This window comes from Hyalella azteca, unplaced genomic scaffold (genome assembly GCF_000764305.2).
Source record: "Hyalella azteca isolate HAZT.00-mixed unplaced genomic scaffold, Hazt_2.0.2 contig10210, whole genome shotgun sequence".
Lineage (NCBI taxonomy): Eukaryota > Metazoa > Arthropoda > Malacostraca > Amphipoda > Hyalellidae > Hyalella > Hyalella azteca.
In genome coordinates this window covers 215,059-232,986 of record NW_025940256.1, presented here as the reverse complement: position 1 = coordinate 232,986, position 17,928 = coordinate 215,059, and the positions used below count along the sequence as shown (strand labels likewise).

General features: G+C 35.7%; 2 protein-coding genes across 3 annotated transcripts; one reads left to right on the top strand and one right to left on the bottom strand.

Moving 5' to 3' along the window:
* The first annotated feature begins 1,632 nt into the window (after positions 1 to 1,632).
* On the top strand, positions 1,633 to 6,012 carry LOC108678439 (polypeptide N-acetylgalactosaminyltransferase 14). Its single transcript, XM_018166860.2, has 6 exons — positions 1,633 to 1,703; positions 2,080 to 2,191; positions 3,135 to 3,227; positions 4,107 to 4,290; positions 4,705 to 4,863; positions 5,871 to 6,012. Exons 2-6 carry the CDS (start codon positions 2,082 to 2,084, stop codon positions 6,006 to 6,008), a joined length of 684 nt encoding a protein of 227 aa, XP_018022349.2. The 5' UTR covers positions 1,633 to 1,703; positions 2,080 to 2,081; the 3' UTR covers positions 6,009 to 6,012.
* LOC108678438 (glycine receptor subunit alpha-1) lies at positions 5,798 to 16,321 on the bottom strand. 2 transcript variants are annotated; one of them, XM_018166859.2, is made up of 13 exons: positions 16,191 to 16,321; positions 15,552 to 15,643; positions 10,712 to 10,776; positions 10,439 to 10,534; positions 9,805 to 9,932; positions 9,390 to 9,472; positions 8,784 to 8,921; positions 7,627 to 7,856; positions 7,058 to 7,192; positions 6,663 to 6,713; positions 6,327 to 6,422; positions 6,177 to 6,226; positions 5,798 to 6,117 (listed from the first exon to the last, which is right to left on the bottom strand). In XM_018166859.2, the coding sequence occupies exons 1-12, from the start codon at positions 16,262 to 16,264 to the stop codon at positions 6,182 to 6,184; spliced, it is 1,233 nt and encodes a 410-aa protein (XP_018022348.1). In that variant the 5' UTR covers positions 16,265 to 16,321; the 3' UTR covers positions 5,798 to 6,117; positions 6,177 to 6,181. The 2 variants fall into 2 exon arrangements, with proteins under 2 accessions (XP_018022348.1, XP_018022347.1); XM_018166858.2 differs by lacking the exon at positions 5,798 to 6,117 and having other exon boundaries at positions 6,177 to 6,422; positions 16,191 to 16,320.
* Between the last annotated feature and the right edge of the window lie 1,607 nt (positions 16,322 to 17,928).

Here is a 17,928-nt window from a genome sequence, read left to right as displayed (position 1 = left end):
AATTTTTTAAATTAAATTAAAAAATTATGTTCAAATACAGGAAATTTTCGTACAAATTTGTAAGTTTTTTTCAAAATAACGACCTAATTTCTGCATGAAGAATTAGCACTATTTTTGATGGGCTTAATTGAGTTAAGATGACCTAAACAAAGTAGCGATGTTGACAAAGTCTCTACATTTCTTTGCATGTAGGCTGCTTCCACCGGTGATACAGGGTAAATAGTTCTGAAACATTGTGCTTTAGTTTTACAGATCTAATGTTTACATATCTACATACATTTATAAAGTAAATTTTACCCGCGTAATGTTAATTTTGCGAACGGATTTTTAATTTAACACAAGGACTAAAAATTAAATATTCACATTGAAAATTTAATTCGCTGAATATTACACAGACGTGTTTATGTTTACAAACAATGAAGCGTAATCACTTAACCAGTTCATTCGCTAAACACATAAAATACTCTGTACTCATGTATTGTATAGATTCAAATTACACGTATAATTTTATATTTTCGCTTTGCACACAAAATAGCTATTTTTAAAATCCGCCTTCATAATTCATATGCCTTATTTCAAATATAGCATTCACTGAAATACAATTTAAAACAAAATGCCTGATATAGAAGCTAAATGTTGCTTAAACCAACAATAACATGTTATCTTCTAGATTGTGGAGATTATTAGAAATTTTCAAAACCAAGAGATTATTTGAGAAATTAATTATGTTGATTTTGATGGGATATTTAATGAAAAAAAAAAAAACTCTAACATCCTGACGCAATTGAAGTAAGAATAATGCTAATAACTAGTATTGAAATAATAACAGGTTTTGGCTGGGGTTTGCGGTTTAGATGGATACCTGCAGAGGCTAAACGACAGGCTAGCTCAACTGAGCCATACAGGTAAACATTATACAACTGAATAATTACACTTATTGAAAAATTGTATTCTTTCAAAAAATTTTCACTGGATAACTCTTTATTAAAAAATTGCATTTATCCAAAAAATTACATCTGCGATACCATTTATATTGCCAAAATCGAATAGTTGAAAGGTGGCATTGATAAAAAAATAGTATTTTTACATAATATTTTTAAGTGGGACACATCTATTTATTTTGTTAAACCGAATAGTTAGAAAGTGACATTGCTTAAAATAATTACTAAAAATTTTTAGTAATTCCTTTAAGCAATTTTCAATCGTTACACATTTTTTATACCCCCTTAAAAGTATATTATTTTATTGTTTAAATCGCAGTGTTTTAGCAAATCTCATATCTTGAAATGAGAGAGACTGAGACTGCAAATGAAAAAAATATGTCGGCACCTGTTTTTGTGATGCCAATTTACATTTTTTTAAGCACAGAGGTAAACGCTAAACGTTTTTTCGTGTCGATAATAAATCTTAGTGAATAATACACGATAATTTTCAAACATTTATTGTTTTTGTAATTTTGAAACAAATTTCTATTACTAATTTTCGGCAGCCGATTATCTTCCGTCGTTGAAACTGGTCATAAGATAATCGAATTTTAGTAAATAATTTTTCAAAATAATATTTTTCTGAAAAATATTAACCAAAATTCCTGAACTAAAGCACGCCTGCGCTTGCTGGAGGCTCCTTCCTCATCGCGCGCGCTCGCTGGGATCAGATCGCAGGATACGATCCTGGCTTCGAGGATCGCGGTGGCGATACAGTCGGTAATGAAAGATATCAGCGATAAAATTAATGTTATGGTTCATGTGATATAAATTTATATATAGTTCATATAGTGTTAATTTATACTATAGTTTGCGATCTATACTCCTGTATTATCCAAGGCAGATCAATCGCATACGAAAAATGAGCACACATTTCAATCCATCAATACCGCTTGTTTAATATTTACATCAACTTCCCACCAATTTCCCTCCATCTCTCACGAATTTCCCTCCATCTCCCACGAATTTCCCTCCATCTCCCACGAATTTCCCTCCATCTCCCACGAATTTCCCTCCAACCCCCTTGAATTCAACTTCATCCCCCATAAACATTCCCCCCATTCAAATATGTTCTACTCGGCCGCCCTTCGTTCAGAGATGTCACTCAAGTCGTGGATGTGTGGGGGGCGGGTGCTGGTCGCCCCCTGCAGCAGAGTGGGTCACGTCTTCGTCAGGCGACCCACTTCCAAGACTGGAGGTCTTCTCAGGTATAAGGTTATCTATATGACAAGCGTGCGCCGTCAAGGATATTAGATTAATACGGATAAACTGATAAAATATACGGAGGTTGTCATACGTTTTAATGATAGTTAATGAAAATATTTTTCATTAAAGTTATGATAATGTATGAAGCCCTACAAAATAAATATTGTGGGGCGTCATTTCAATCTAAAATATTCAGAATAGAAATAGATTTGTAACTAAAATTGTTTCCATAAATTCTGAAGCGAACAATTAATAATCACATGAAAACTATCCTAATTAAGTAATTTGATGATAGAAATTGATTTCTAACTACTTTTGCTGCAACGAAAGCTTACAAAACCGTTAGATTTTCAAGCAGTAGCTGAATTAAATTTTTGGATAATATTTTAAAACGTATGTAAAATTTTTAAACCCGCAGCATTATTTTCACCCCGTAACATCACAGCATTATTTTCACCCCTTACCCTCGCAGCATTATTTTCACCCTTTACCCTCGCAGCATTATTTTTACCCTTTACCCTCGCAGCCTTATTTTCACCCTTTACCCTCGCAGCCTTATTTTCACCCTTTACCCTCGCAGCATTATTTTCACCCTTTACCCTCGCAGCCTTATTTTCACCCTTTACCCTCGCAGCATTATTTTCACCCTTTACCCTCGCAGCATTATTTTCACCCCGTAACCTCGCAGTATTATTTTCACCCCGTAACCCCGCAGCATTATTTTTGCCCCGTAACCTCACAGCATTATTTTCACCCCGTACCCTCGCAGCATTATTTTCACCCCGTACCCTCGCAGCATTATTTTCACCCGGTAACCTCACAGCATTATTTTCACCCCCTTACCCTCACAGTATTATTTTCACCCCCTTACCCTCACAGCATTATTTTCACCCCCTTACCCTCACAGTATTATTTTCACCATTATTATCATCACATTATCAACAGGAACACGCGTCGCATCGCTGAGGTCTGGCTGGACGAATACAAGAAGTTTTACTACGACTTGCGGCCTCAGGCGCTCTACAAGAACTACGGCAAGTGAGTCATACTATTCTGACAAGTGGGTCATAATATTATAACAAGTGAGTCATATAACTCTGACAAATGGGTTATATTGTTACAGCAAGAGATCATATTATTAAGACAAATGGGTCATATTGTTGTGTAATATGTAACAAAAGAGTCATATTCCCCAAAATTTATTGATTTGTTAAAGAAATTTCATGCGAAAACTTTGTAAAGAATAAATGCAAATTGTTGATTTTACTAAACAATTTTATATAGTTACAATATTTATATATCAATGCATTGTAAGTCAACTTTGAATATTTTAGAATATATTGAATTGTTGGTAAATGAAATAAAAATTGTAGTAAATGAATCTATAACATATTATGGTGATATTGAAGAAACTGTAACTCAATGGCAAATGCAATTCTAAAGTTTAGCACTTGTGGAAATTATTGAATAGCGTTCGAAATTGCCGTGAACTATGGAGGCTAACGTGAACATAGCAATGATAAATCGTAATTATTCATAGCAATTATTAATTGCAATTATTAATCATAATAACTAATCAATCAATCACAATCAATCGTCACAATGATTAATCGCAATTGCTTATCCCGATGATTGATTGCAATCAATCATCGCAATTATTAAGCTTAATTATTCATCGCAATGAATCAATCTAACACGATTTATGATCGCAATGATTAATTGCAATCAATTATCGCAATTATTAAGCTTAATTTTTCATCGCAACGAATCAATCAAACACAATCAAACATCACAACTATCAATTGCAACTAATCATCACAATGACTAAGCTTAATTAATCATCGAAATCAATAATAAATCAATTAATCACAATTATTTATCACAATTATTTATCGCAATTATTACTGATATGGGCAGCATATCGACGCAGTTATCGCTGAAGCAGCGGCTGCAGTGTCGCAGTTTCTCGTGGTACCTGATGACAGTGTATCCTGAACTGCTGCCTCCTACACCCATCATACTGAGGCAGGGTACACTGAGGCATGGTGCCTCGTGCCTCAGTGTCGTCGTCTACACTGAGCCTCAGAGGCGCAGTCTCAAGGTGAGCCTCAGAGGATCAGCCTCGAAGTGAGGCTAGAGAGTCTAGCCTCAGAGGCGCTGTAATGTAACTTTTAATGTCGAGTAATATATTTAAATAATATATTTGAATTGTAAATAGATTTTATCATTGTTATATATAATAGACATTTAATTGAGATATAATAATCAAATGAACCAATGGCTTCTTATTATTTATGAATTTGGCATTATAATGTTTTGTAAATTTCCTAAAATAAACTGTTAAAGATTTTTTGTTAAATTCAAATTAAGTGAAGGAATAATTGTTCCTTTTCCCTCTCCAGGAAATTTTATCAATTTTATAGTGAAAAAAATTTAGTTTATTTTTATTTTAGCAAAAAAAAAACAACAGATGGTGAAAACAATTATATGACGCATTAATGTTTTCTGACGTCAGGGAACGTCGCGCACGCTTGGATACGTCGAGTGCTCCGAGGCTGCGACGTTCGTCCTGACGTCAGACGGACGTCTCATGGCTGACGGGCTGTGCGTGACGTCATCACCGCCTGCTGACGCCAGGGTGGTGCTGGCAGCATGCGGCGCCAGCAGTAATGCTGTCAGTGTCAGCAACAATAGAGAAGCTATTGTATCGCTGCTGTCAGTGTCAGCAACAATAGAGAAGCTATTGTATCGCTGCTGTCAGTGTCAGCAACAATAGAGAAGCTATTGTATCGCTGCTGTCAGTGTCAGCAACAATAGAGAAGCTATTGTATCGCTGCTGTCAGTGTCAGCAACAATAGAGAAGCTATTGTATCGCTGCTGTCAGTGTCAGCAACAATAGAGAAGCTATTGTATCGCTGCTGTCAGTGTCAGCAACAATAGAGAAGTTATTGCACTGACCATAATATCACAAAACATTATATTGCTGTTTTAATAGCAATATGCGTATTGATAATCACAGGCCTAGACACTGCCTCATATATAGGAGTTAATTAAATGGTATTTCTAGATATATGAAGATGTTACTTGTATATTACGTGTTTACAATAATAACACTGTTATTACAATAAGTGCTTACCGTTGCTTCGCAATTATAATGTAGAACAATGAACTGCTTCAAAAAACAAACACTGATAGCAATTGAATTGAAATATTCACTATTGCTTCATACATAATCTCTTAATATTAATTACAAGAATTATTCAGAGAATTTTAGAAGTAATAATTCAGAGGATTGTAACATTAATAATTCCGAGGATTATAACAGTAATAATTCAGAGGATTATTACAATAATAATTCAGAGGATTATAACAGTAATAATTCAGAGGATTATAACAATAATAATTCAGAGGATCATAACAGTTTAAGTGCAGGTGTTCATTAGGACAAAATTGTATACATAGTCTAGAATAATTTCGACCATGCATGTTACCTTCCATAAGATAAGCAACGCTGTAATCAGTCTAACGTCAATAATTAAATCAAATAAACAATACAATAAAAAATCAACAATAACAAATATATATATAAAATGTTCGTGCATCTCACATCACATATATAAACATTAAATATATAAACACTTCAGAAAAGTAAAAAGATAACAACCACCCCCCCCCCTCCAGCGCTGGACATACGACGCTGGGCTCCAGCAGCTGGTACACGCAGCGTCCAGCTGGTGCATGAGTCCAGCTGCTGATGACGTCACCGTGACACAGCCCTGCTCAGCTGGTGCTCTGGGCTGGACCTTCCAGCGCCGCTGAGGCTTAATAAGTAACTATAAAGAAGTTAAAAAACGTCTAAAAAAAAATGCTTAGTCGTAAGTTCTACGATGTTAGTAATTTATTCGATGGTCGTAAGTTTTAAGATGATGTCGGTCAAGCTATGGCGCGCTGTAGGATGATGTAGTAGGGCCAGTAGATGTTGTAGATGTCGGTCAAGCTATGGCGCGCTGTAGGATGATGTAGTAGGGCCAGTAGATGTCGGTCAAGCTATGGCGTGCTGCAGGATGATATAGTAGGGCCAGTAGATGTCGGTCAAGCTATGGCGCGCTGCAGGATGATGTAGTAGGGCCAGTAGATGAGGTTGAAGATCAAGAAGCCTCCAGGGAAGACGATGCGGGACAGACGATCAACGGCCCGAGCGTAGAAGATGTAGGTAGAGCCGTAACCTTCCTTCTGTTAACAGAATTTTGCAAACAGGCTAGAAAAGCTGTTATTTTCCTTCATATACAAAACTAAAACTTTGGCAATATCCTCTACTATTTTTGAACTTTAGGACCAGTTTCTATCATGCACATTTTTCCGTTTATATTTAGTCAACTTTAAAGTTACTTGGTTATTGTATTATCAGCGATTTATTCTCCTGCAATGTGTTTTTTTTGGGGGGATTCAAATTTTTTTTGCGATTTTCCTCACCTTTTGTTCACCGGCTATTGGGTCCTCCACAATCTCCGGATATCCGGCCAACTGTTAGCAAGAAGAATACAATTTGAAATAATTGATGTAGTAATAAATTATTAATTGAAAGAAAATCATGTAGTTAAAAGACATCACGTTAGCTTTAAGGAGGAACTCTAATTAGATTACTTATATTCATACACAAATTATTTATAACGGCTTGGTATAATGTATGCCAATTCTAATGATAGACGATTGGTAATATGCATGCTGACTAATAATATTGATGGTATGAAACTATCGTTACTTTCATTATGACCAATCGATGGTCATTATAAAGTTCAATAGATAGCTACTGAAAAAATCTTTATGAGACAAATGTAACATATGAATCACCGAGTAGAAATACTCACGCATCTTGGTAGATGAATGATCTCAGGTAGACGCGAGTCTACCATCTTCTTGTTGGCGAGGTAGTTGACGAAGGTGAACTCCAGCAGAGCACCGAACACCATGATCATGCATACACCGATCCACACGTCGATTGCCTGCGCACGAACACCAAAAATTCCCTTGAAAACAATTTTTAGCCGTAAAAAGTCTTTAGCTGAAATAATTGGTTAACATTCGAAAAGAAGCTACAAAAATGTAATAAATAATGTAAAATTAGAATTTTAACATTGAAAAATCCATAATATATTTGAAATTTTCATCTGATTCTAGCTTACGTAATGGAGCTTAACACATTCAGTTTGCACTTTTAAGGATAATGGCATTTAAGATTCTCGACCTATTAAATTGTGTCCAGTTAAAATTTACCAAAATAACTGTGATGCGAATTCGCTTACATAATTACATGTGTTAGCGATCGCAGATTCGAGACAAAATTCCTTACAATCATTGAATGTTCAGACAGTTAGTTACGAAAGAAAAATCAAAGTCTTTTACTGATGGAATTACGCTCATAATTTTAATTACTAACCTTGACATAAGACACCGGAGGCAGGGACTGCCTGATGCCAGAAGCCAGGGTTGTCAGGGTTAGGAGGGTCGTCACTCCCAAGGATACCCTGCCAGGAACTGCGTTAGGGTCAAGCCAGAAGGATACCCAGGATATGGAGACGATGAGGATGGTAGGGATGTAGGTCTGTAGGAGATGGTAGCCGTTCTGCCGCCGCAGGGCGAAATGCGCCGTCAAGCCGCTGAAGTTTCCTGCAATTTGGAAGTTTTTAATTTCGTCAGATTAAGTCGACTGGAAGGGTGAATTTGCCGTATTTTCAGAGCTGTTCCATCAAAATTACTATCATTTACACGTAGCGGCCTATGTACAACTGTACATAACTAACTAACCAACTAAGTTTCACTGGACAGCCTAATTCACCTTCTAAGTTCACTGAACAGTTGCCTGTCGTTCCCATTGCCAAAACTAATGCCACATTTTATGTTCAGAAATTTTTTATTACAGAAATGTCTGCAGTTTTTTTATATCTGATCGCAATTTACTAATCAAATGATATTCCTAATTTCAGACGACCTCATCAAGAATTAATCTGCGTGACAAACGACGGAGGATGGGCACCGTATCTTGACCGCCTCTAGTTTGAATATTTTATCATCTCTACCTTCAAAAAATTCCGGTACCGTCTGGGCTTCGGTCCAAGAGTCGCTACACTCGGCTGCAAGACATCCTGGGTCTACAAAGCCACCCGATCGAAATCAGCTTTTGATCAGAATCGTTTTTCCAACTTTATAGTCGCCTGAGAGTGTGAGATGGAGCGCCTAATTTACGTGCTCCTCGAGTCCTAGGCGGGACCTAATACTGAGTCTAGCATGCGTCCAAATTTTGTTATGATACCGTAAACATTTTCTACCGTTTCTTCTGGCCGAGCAGTAATGCTACCTGTAGTGCGAGCGACAGTTCATTCATCAGTAAGGTTCTGCTGTGAAAATTATATTAGCAAGAGCACACTCATAAATATATATAGATCACGTTGTATAAACAATGCCTCACTTTCTGTACGTACCACTAATACGTCCTTTTGTCGGGTCAACTGGGTCACGATGATCCCCACAAATGCAGTTGTGCATCGCTATATGGACAAGCGTCACTTATTTTTCTGAGAGGTGCAGTAATCTTACCAGTTGTAAGTACGACAGTTCGTTCCTCAGTGTAGTTCTCCAGTAAGTCGAATTGACTGATTTCGATGTTTTCGTCGATTTCGAGCGCCTTGCCCTGCCGCCACCAGTAATATTTGATGACGTTGTCCATATGTGCGTCTGTAAAGGTATACTCAGATAAATGTGTGTGACGAAAACCTTGAGCGAGTAAAGAAATTCTCCAAAGCAGTAATGCTCATTCAGTAACTATAAAGAAAGTAGATGAAATATGAATGAAGTGAATTTGTCACATACTGAGTAGAGTAAAAGTAAGCTAAGAAATTTCTGTTTGGGATTTCGCTGTTCATTGTGAAATATTATCACAAAGAAAAAATTAAATATATTAATTCATCAAATTATCTCGGTAATAATATTACTATCACAAAGCTAAACGATACTAATTTTACACCATTTGTGTAAAGATTCTCACAAAAATATATACCGACAGTTTTCCAACTGTGATATTAACTCGTAATACTATTATTATTAGGGTATAATATTCCCCAAAAATAATTAAAATTACTTATAACATTACTATCATTATCCTAGATAAATAAATAATTAATAAAAAATAGTAGTTAATCTGACATGAAGAAAGCTTCACGAAGCAGCGTTGGGCGTCGAATGGGAAGAGTTCGAGCTCTAGAGCGCAGGTTAGCGTTAGGGTTAACCTGGAAATATTAAATACCGGTTAATATATTCGATTACTATTACAATGTTAAAATAAACAATGACATGCAACGTGCCTTGTTACCATTGCTCAATAGCAGCAGCCTTAAAGTTTGTAGGTTTAGACATTAATGTGTCTTATTTACACATTTTAAGTATATGAAGGAAGCAAAACATTTTTTATATAATTTTGTAATATAATATTTTTAATCTTATCTAGTCACAGTATCTGTATAATATTGTCACCTGAGGCTGTATAACACGTCACCTGAGGCTGTATAACACGTCACCTGAGGCTGTATAACACGTCACCTGAGGCTGTATAACACGTCACCTGAGGCTGTATAACACGTCACCACTCTGGTTGACACGTAACAAGACGTTAGGCACGGTGACGGTGTGCAGAGACGCTTGCTTGACGTTGTCGAAAAACGTATCGGGTTTCCATATTTTTTGCTGCAGCTGCGAATTTTTTTTAAATTAATACCATATTATATATGAATTTAAATAATAAAATTATTATAACAAAACTCGAATAGATACTAAGAATAATATATTGCATTTGAATTCAATGAATACTTCGCACAATATGAATGAATACAATGAATTCGATGAATAGTCCGTGGCGTGAATAGAGAAAATGAATACTATATGACATGGATAAAATATTAATGAATACTATATGACATTACGTATAGCTAGGCCTACCTGAGGGTCGATGATGGTATAGCCCAGTAGGCCTACCTGAGGGTCTATTATGGTATAGCTGGGCAGGCCTACCTGAGGTTCTATGATGGTGTAGCTGCTGTCTCTTATACACATCTANGAGGGTCTATGATGGTATAGCCCAGTAGGCCTACCTGAGGGTCTATGATGGTATAGCTGGGTAGGCCTACCTGAGGGTCTATGATGGTATAGCCCAGTAGGCCTACCTGAGGGTCTATGATGGTATAGCCCAGTAGGCCTACCTGAGGGTCTATGATGGTATAGCTGGGTAGGCCTCCACTGTAGGCCAAACGTTGATCTCGCCATCGCTGGCGCAGGAACAAATCTATCGTGAAGTCCTGTCAAAAATAAGTATTTTAAAAAATAAATAATAATAAATTATTAAAAATATTTAATGAATTCGTCATCGTTAAAATGTCATGTACTTTTAGCACTAGACGCTTGCAATTTCTAGACCAACTTATGATGCATTTAAGTGAGTCATCATGACTCACTTAATTGTTCGAGTAACTCACCATATTAGCGGCGCTCAGCGAGCCGAACGAGTTGAAGTACATCTGTACGTCCACAACTGTAGGCCCTGGGGTACAGAACGTACATGTACGGAATTTTATATGTACACAATTGTACATGTACACAATTGCACATGTACTTAATTGTACATGTACACAATTATACATGTACACAATTGTACGTGTACCAAATTGTGCATGTACACAATTGTACCTGTACATAATTGTTCATGCACACAATTGTACATGTACACAATAGTACATGTATATTTAGGAAAGTAATGTGTCAGATTGTGGAAATAGTGACACACTATTGGCACCTAGCGCTAATATGTATTTCAGCCTGGCCAAAATAGGTTAGGATTACCCCCATAAGGGCGCAGAGTGCATCGCTATTTGGACCAAGTCTCCATCATTCCTCTGAGTGTACAGTTAGACGGGAGAATATTTACCGACCAAAAAATATCCCGTATGTGAATATGACGATAACAAATATATATTAGTACAGGCTTAAAAAATATAAAAGAAGTGATAAAACTCAGTAAAAATCAGATACTGTGAGAGTAAAGTAATTAGTCGTGAATTGCAGGCAACGTTGTCACCGTTAACGAAATTTATTGAATTTTCTGCTCGTAATTTAGATCCCAGGGAAAGATTGCCGATGAATTCTGCGTAGAAATGTGAACATTGGAGTACAATGGCAACGTAGAAGAAAAGTATTAAAAAATTTGTACATGATTCAGAGTTTTAACGCTTACTCAGATAAGTAAATGGCTCACATTGTCCAATATACATGGACAATATACAATATACATGTATTGGCACACTCTCTCGCCCACAGCATGGGCAGAGAGTGTCTTTTTGCCGGACAAAACTGGGTGAGTGTGACTCATTCAGGGGGCAAAAAGTACAGCGAAATATTGTAAAAATGTTACTCATCGAAATTTAAACTTATTTGTCTAAGTTTGATCAGTTGAAATATTAAGAACATATGCAGAAAAATTCAACAATAATGAATTTACGAATGAATGTTTCAATGATGTCCTGCACCAGATTTTATACCGAAGTTATATTAAAAATTCTTCAATTGTTGCTTCGAACATATCTAATTTAAAAATGGATGAAATTCGCAGTAACAGCTCAATAACTATAATTTATTTAATTGTTAGTGAAGTCGAAAATTTTTAGCAATTTTAAGTGCATTGACCGCAAGCTACAAACGCCAGGAATTATGCAGCCTGAAGCAATTAAACGGTCGAAACTTACAAGTAATTTAATGAGGCAAAAAAACCTCAGTAATGAAGTGAGAAAATAAATTTGTACGTGTATGTTCTTTTCGTGTCAGCGACGTGCCAAACGCTGGTAAACTCAACGCACTGTACGCGGACATTAATTTAAATTGATGGTGCAACGGCAGCGTTAATTGTGAACTTCAAAGAGAGTGAAGAAGACGAACGCCATAGTTTCCTGACTGACAATCGTGCTAGTGAAGGCAGATTGCGATGTTCCTTCACTGACAATCGTGCTAGGGAAGGCAGATTGCGATGTTCCTTCACTGACAATCGTGCTAGGGAAGGCAGATTGCGATGTTCTCTCGCTGACAATCGAAGGAATGCTGATTGCAATCTATTTCAGATTGACGCGTGTTAGCTTCGCTGTGATAACGAAAATTTATTCACTGTCATTCAACGATTTCGCGAAATAATTGCCAAAATTCATGCCAGGAAGAAAATGTGTATTAACAATTATGTCGGGCATTGTAGTTCCTCAGCGTGGTTGAGATTATCTTCTCACTGATATTAATATTAATGTATATATTGATATTAATATAGTTAATATTAATAACTGATATTAATATAGTTAATATTAATGGAGATTATCTCCAGTGAAGTAATCATTATCTACAGTGATTTAATCATTATCTCCAGTGTTATAATCTCATTATCACTGGAGATAATATCCAGTGATAAGAGGTTCTCCAGGAGATAATCTCACTGAGGATAAAACCTCCCATTATTGTTAATTATCATTTCCTAATAGGTGATTATTCCGTTGCAGTCAATCTACCACTTTATAAAGAAATTATTTTCTTGCTGAAGGCGATTATCACACTGGAGATAATAGCCCATTTTAGGTGATTATCTCTATTGCAAGGCTAATTTGAACTCAGTAATAATAAAAATTTTTTTGGGGGTTTACAATAAATAGAAAAAATTTTTAGTCCAATTAATAATCAGTCTACGGCAATTAGTATTATGACTGTAATATAATCGTTTCATCGGAATGCCCATGAATTAGAGCCCGAACATGGTCGCCTCATCGGTGGCCGCTTGTAAGTCGCCTATGATTTTCTGACGGACCTTTGACAGAAGACTGAGCGCTCTTTATTTGAAAGTTATTTGTACATGGGTCAGTCTAATTCTTTACTCGCATTCATTTCTAATATTATGCTGTTATTTAAAATAGTTTAAAATTTTAAGACAATTAATTCTGACGGACACTTGGCATGATACTGAGCGTTATTTATTTGAGTGTTATTCAGTCATGTCATTCTAATTTTTTACAGTCAATTGTTCAGAATATTATGTAGTCACGTGCAATAGTGTGAATTTTTAAGATAATTAAGTACAATAAAACCTTTACATCAATATCGTCAATACGTGTTAATCAATTAGTATGATTTTTTTGTTATTAATGCCATATAAATACTGAAATTAGGTGCCATCATGATTACCATAATTGATAACGTTTGTAACTTTAACTTTTATTTTTTTTACAATAAATACTTGAATATTAGTTGAGGAATTCAATTCAGAATGTTTTCAATGGATTAATTCTAGCAATTTTTTTCTCGCTTTTGACTACAACGGGGAAAATTTTCATATTATTATAGAATTTTATAATTAGTATACAATTTTTATAGTGGATTATTATAGATTTTTTGTTACAGAAATAAGTTTACAAATGAGTAATTCTGAAAATATAATTATAATTACCATTGTAAATGATGAGGTTATTTCCAATTTTTGATAAATTTCTCCAATAATAACAATTTTAAGTTGCTATCGAAAATCCGAGAGAAAAATGAACACGTAATTTTGTCTATATTGTGACACTTTCTTACGCACTGCACAAGCAGAGAGCTAACCTTGCACTGAGACGCCTTTTTAAAGGGCCTAAATGGGTCAGGATGATCACGCACGGGAAAAAGTGCATCACAATTTGGACAAAATCTCACTTATTTCTTTTAAAGTGAGGACATTCAAGACGCAACGAGCAGCCAGTGGGCGGCGCAGATTTATCTCGTCGTCAGAAGCGCTGCCAAGTGCGTCATCTGACCCATTTTTCAATATAATAAATTTTCAATATATTCCATTTTCAATATAATCCATATTCAATATAATTCATTTTGAATATAATTCATTTTCAATATAACCCATTATTCAATATAATCCATTTACAATAAAATCCGTTTTCAATAAAATCCATTTTCAATATAATGTCAAAAAGTCTATTACCGTCAAGCTAACGGTCTTTGTCACTAAGTTTAGCTTATCAGTCGGCTTAGGTCCCTGAGACAAAGCGTTAGTTGATGCCAAAGACTGAGCGGACATTGCCTTTGTTTGACATAAGAAGTTATGTTTGTTGTTGTGGCGAGTGTCTTGTTGAACAGATGGCAGTTATACTCTACACTCAGAAAATAAGTTGGAGTCTGTCCAAGCAGTGATGCACTGTTAGCCTTTATGTGGATAATTCTGCTCTACTAACGCAGCTATTTTAACAGTTCTGATATATTATAATTAAATATTTTGAAGCAATTTTGTTTATTCAACCCACTCCTCAACACAATTTTAATTAACCCGCTCTGGCAGGTGAAGAGAACTGAGCAAAAATCTTACAGGCGGCCGGCGATGTGACGCCTCTAACACGGCCCTACCCAGGAAAAATTTACAGACACGTCAGCTTCTGATTTGGAGTAATAGAAGCTGGGGCGACTCTAAATTTTGTTAGGTTACATTCAGAGAGATGAGTAACACTGCGCTCAAATAGCGATGCAGTTTTCTCCCATATGTGTGGGTCATTTTGACGCAGTTTGGCTCAGCAAAAAGACGTATAAGCGCTGCTTTCAGAAATTGTGTCATTATTTGAACAACATAACTTCGTTATTTTTTTCAGTGTAGGTTTAAAAAGAAATTTTAATGGCAAAGGCAGCGATACAATCAACATCGATGTCACCGACAGCGTAGTTATTTTTTTTAATCTTGATTTTGCCAGAAATTGTTGCTGATTATCAAGAAATCTTGGCAATGTCGCTACCTATTTGCCGAACTCTCTACACTCACAGTAATGAATGTGTCATATTCTGCACAAAAAGTAACACACTTTCTTACCCACAAAACGAACAAACAGAGGATGTGTAGCATTGACAGGTCATTTTGCCAAACTGGGTCAAGATGACCCACACAATTGAAAGCCTAAAATTCATGGCCCATCGGACAAATCTTCACTTATTTCCCTGAGTGTACATGATTTCTCATTCGCATGCCTGATACGCTGCTATGATGCACGCGTTGCATAAGATTATACAGCATAACAAATTCAATTAGTTGGTTCAATTATATTTAATATAAATATATACATTCATATAAATCTATGCATACAACATAATATATACACCACCACTAGTCACCACCACTAGTCACCACCACTAGTCACCACCACTAGTCACCACCACTAGTCACCACCACTAGTCACCACCACTAGTCACCACCACTTGTCACCACCACTAGTCACCACCACTAGTCACCACCACTTGTCACCACCACTAGTCACCACCACTCACTGCCGTACTGGAAGTCTGGCCACTCGTTGACGTCGTAGTCCTGTAGGATCTGCAGGATGCGCTCCTTCTGCGTAGCATGCGTCTGCAGCGCGCTACAGGGAACACAATTTCATAGCATCCTTGTTACTATATTGCTTAATATTTATATATAAATATACATATATGGCATATTTATAACTGAATTGATTAATGTTTAGATATTAATATACATTTAAATCAATAATAGAACTGAATTACTTAATATTTAAACATTAATATTTATTTAAAGCAGCATTATAACTTAATTTAATTTAAAGCTCTTTACTTGAATGATAAGAAGTTGACAAATTATTTGCAATAATTAATTAAAATAATTTTATAAGATCGTGAATCATCATTGAAGTGGTTGATATATTATCAAGTAAATAATTTCGTAATCATTTGTTAAATTTTTATTTATATGAGTTTACGAGTTAATGATTTGAATAGTTTCACCAAAATATATCCCAAGAAAATTTTGCTCTAACCACCAATAGCCTTTCACTTATTTGAGCGTAATCGAGTGTAACAGTTGGAATGGTAATCAGTTTAATGGTAATCAGTTAGCTTACCTGAGAGTAATTGAAGAGTAACAGTTATAATGGTAATCAGTTAGCTTACCTTACAGCAGTCAGGAGCCAGAGCAGCAGCGGTATTAGCCATGGTTGACTGGACAAGACTAGTAGGTTAGCCATGACGGCTATAATGTCGTATATGATGGCTATGTCTTAATATATGATTGCTATAATTAAAAAATTTCTATATGTTATTGCCAAATTAATACAAAATGATTGGGAAAATGAAAATGCTATCTAAAATAAGATTAATCTGGATTAAATGCGTTAGAATAATAAGTGCGACAGGTAATTATGTTAGAAATATTTGAAAAGGCAACGAAAAATGAAATATAGATTAGTAATTAAGGAAGTTTATTATAGCAATTGATATTAATAAATGAAATATGCAATGAAGCTCCTCGTACGGCATACATCTATAGCATACCTACGTATGAATACTATTGGTGTAAATGTTATAAGTAATTTCGTGCACACAATATTGAATTTTCATAATTAATTCATAATGCTGCTGTATTCTTCGTAATTGAAGCATTCACGTGAAAATTAGATATAATTTATTATAAAAAGGCGCTTCTAATAATATTTTCCTACATTGCCCACATGAATATATGAATGCAAATTAGTGGATAATTATTATTTATTAAAATTTCGCTTTATTGTTTTCAAAGCGCTTGTTATTCGATGATTTAAACCGAGATCGTGTTTGGCGACATCATGGGATATTGTCTCGAGCTTCTTTACGAATCTTTATTAATTTCCTCCATACATTTCGTCACAACTCTTCATCCATTTCCTCACAACTCTTCATCCATTTCCTCACAACTCTTCATCCATTTCCTCACAACTCTTCATCCATTTCCTTACAACTTTTCATCCATTTCCTCACAACTCTCCGTCAATTTCCTCACGATTTTTCATCCATTTCCTCACGACTCTTCATCCATTTCCTCACAACTTTTCATCCATTTCCTCACAACTCTCCATCCATTTCCTCACAACTCTTCATCCATTTCCTCACAACTCTTCATCCATTTCCTCACAACTCTTCATCCATTTCCTCACAACTTTTCATCCATTTTCTCACAACTCTCCATCCATTTTCACCCAACTATTCATCCATTCCCTGACGACTTTTCATCTATTTCCTCACAACTTTTCATCCACTTTCTCACAACTTTTCATCCATTTTCTCCCAACTCTTCATTCATTTTCTCACGACTTTTCATCCATTTTCTCACACTTCTTCATCCATTTAGTCACAACTCTTTATCCATTTACGCACAACTCTTCATCCATTTATTCACAATTTTCATCCATTTATTCACAATTTTCATCCGTTTATTCACAATCTTCATCCGTTTATTCACTGCTCATTCTTAATTAGTGCCTGCGTCCTTCTATAATACACATTCACCAACCACATTAAAAGTTTATTATGTTATTATCTGAATTATCCATCTTTTGTTTGTAAGCCCCATCGCTTATGGTTGACCTTGTACCGAAAAACGCAGGCCATCAAAATATACAACACTTTCCCAGGGTCAATGGTTAGTGCAATTTTAGAATCTTTTTATCTCGAATCCCATCATTAATCGTTCCGAATTTCGGCATTTCCATTGTCCCAAGTCCCGTCATCTCCGTTTTCCCATGAAAAATAGTAGTGAATATTAAAGAAACACTCGTTCAGACCCACATATACACGTTCTAACCCATATATTCACGTTCAGACCCACATAATCACGTTCAGACCCACACATCCACGTTCAGACCCACATATACAC

What these genes read in the sequence shown, in the direction of transcription:
- LOC108678439 (XM_018166860.2), top strand. Translation starts at nt 2,082, where the DNA reads ATGTCACTCAAGTCGTGGATGTGTGGGGGGCGGGTGCTGGTCGCCCCC. An exon ending in CTCTACAAGAACTACGGCAA is followed by an intron (nt 3,228 to 4,106) that starts GTGAGTCATACT and finishes TGATATGGGCAG; the next exon opens with CATATCGACGCAGTTATCGC. An exon ending in CTCAGAGGCGCAGTCTCAAG is followed by an intron (nt 4,291 to 4,704) that starts GTGAGCCTCAGA and finishes TTCTGACGTCAG; the next exon opens with GGAACGTCGCGCACGCTTGG.
- LOC108678438 (XM_018166859.2), bottom strand. Translation starts at nt 16,264, where the DNA reads ATGGCTAACCTACTAGTCTTGTCCAGTCAACCATGGCTAATACCGCTG. An exon ending in GCCAGACTTCCAGTACGGCA is followed by an intron (nt 10,777 to 15,551) that starts GTGAGTGGTGGT and finishes TCTGTACCCCAG; the next exon opens with GGCCTACAGTTGTGGACGTA. An exon ending in ATACCATCATAGACCCTCAG is followed by an intron (nt 9,933 to 10,438) that starts GTAGGCCTACTG and finishes AAAAATTCGCAG; the next exon opens with CTGCAGCAAAAAATATGGAA.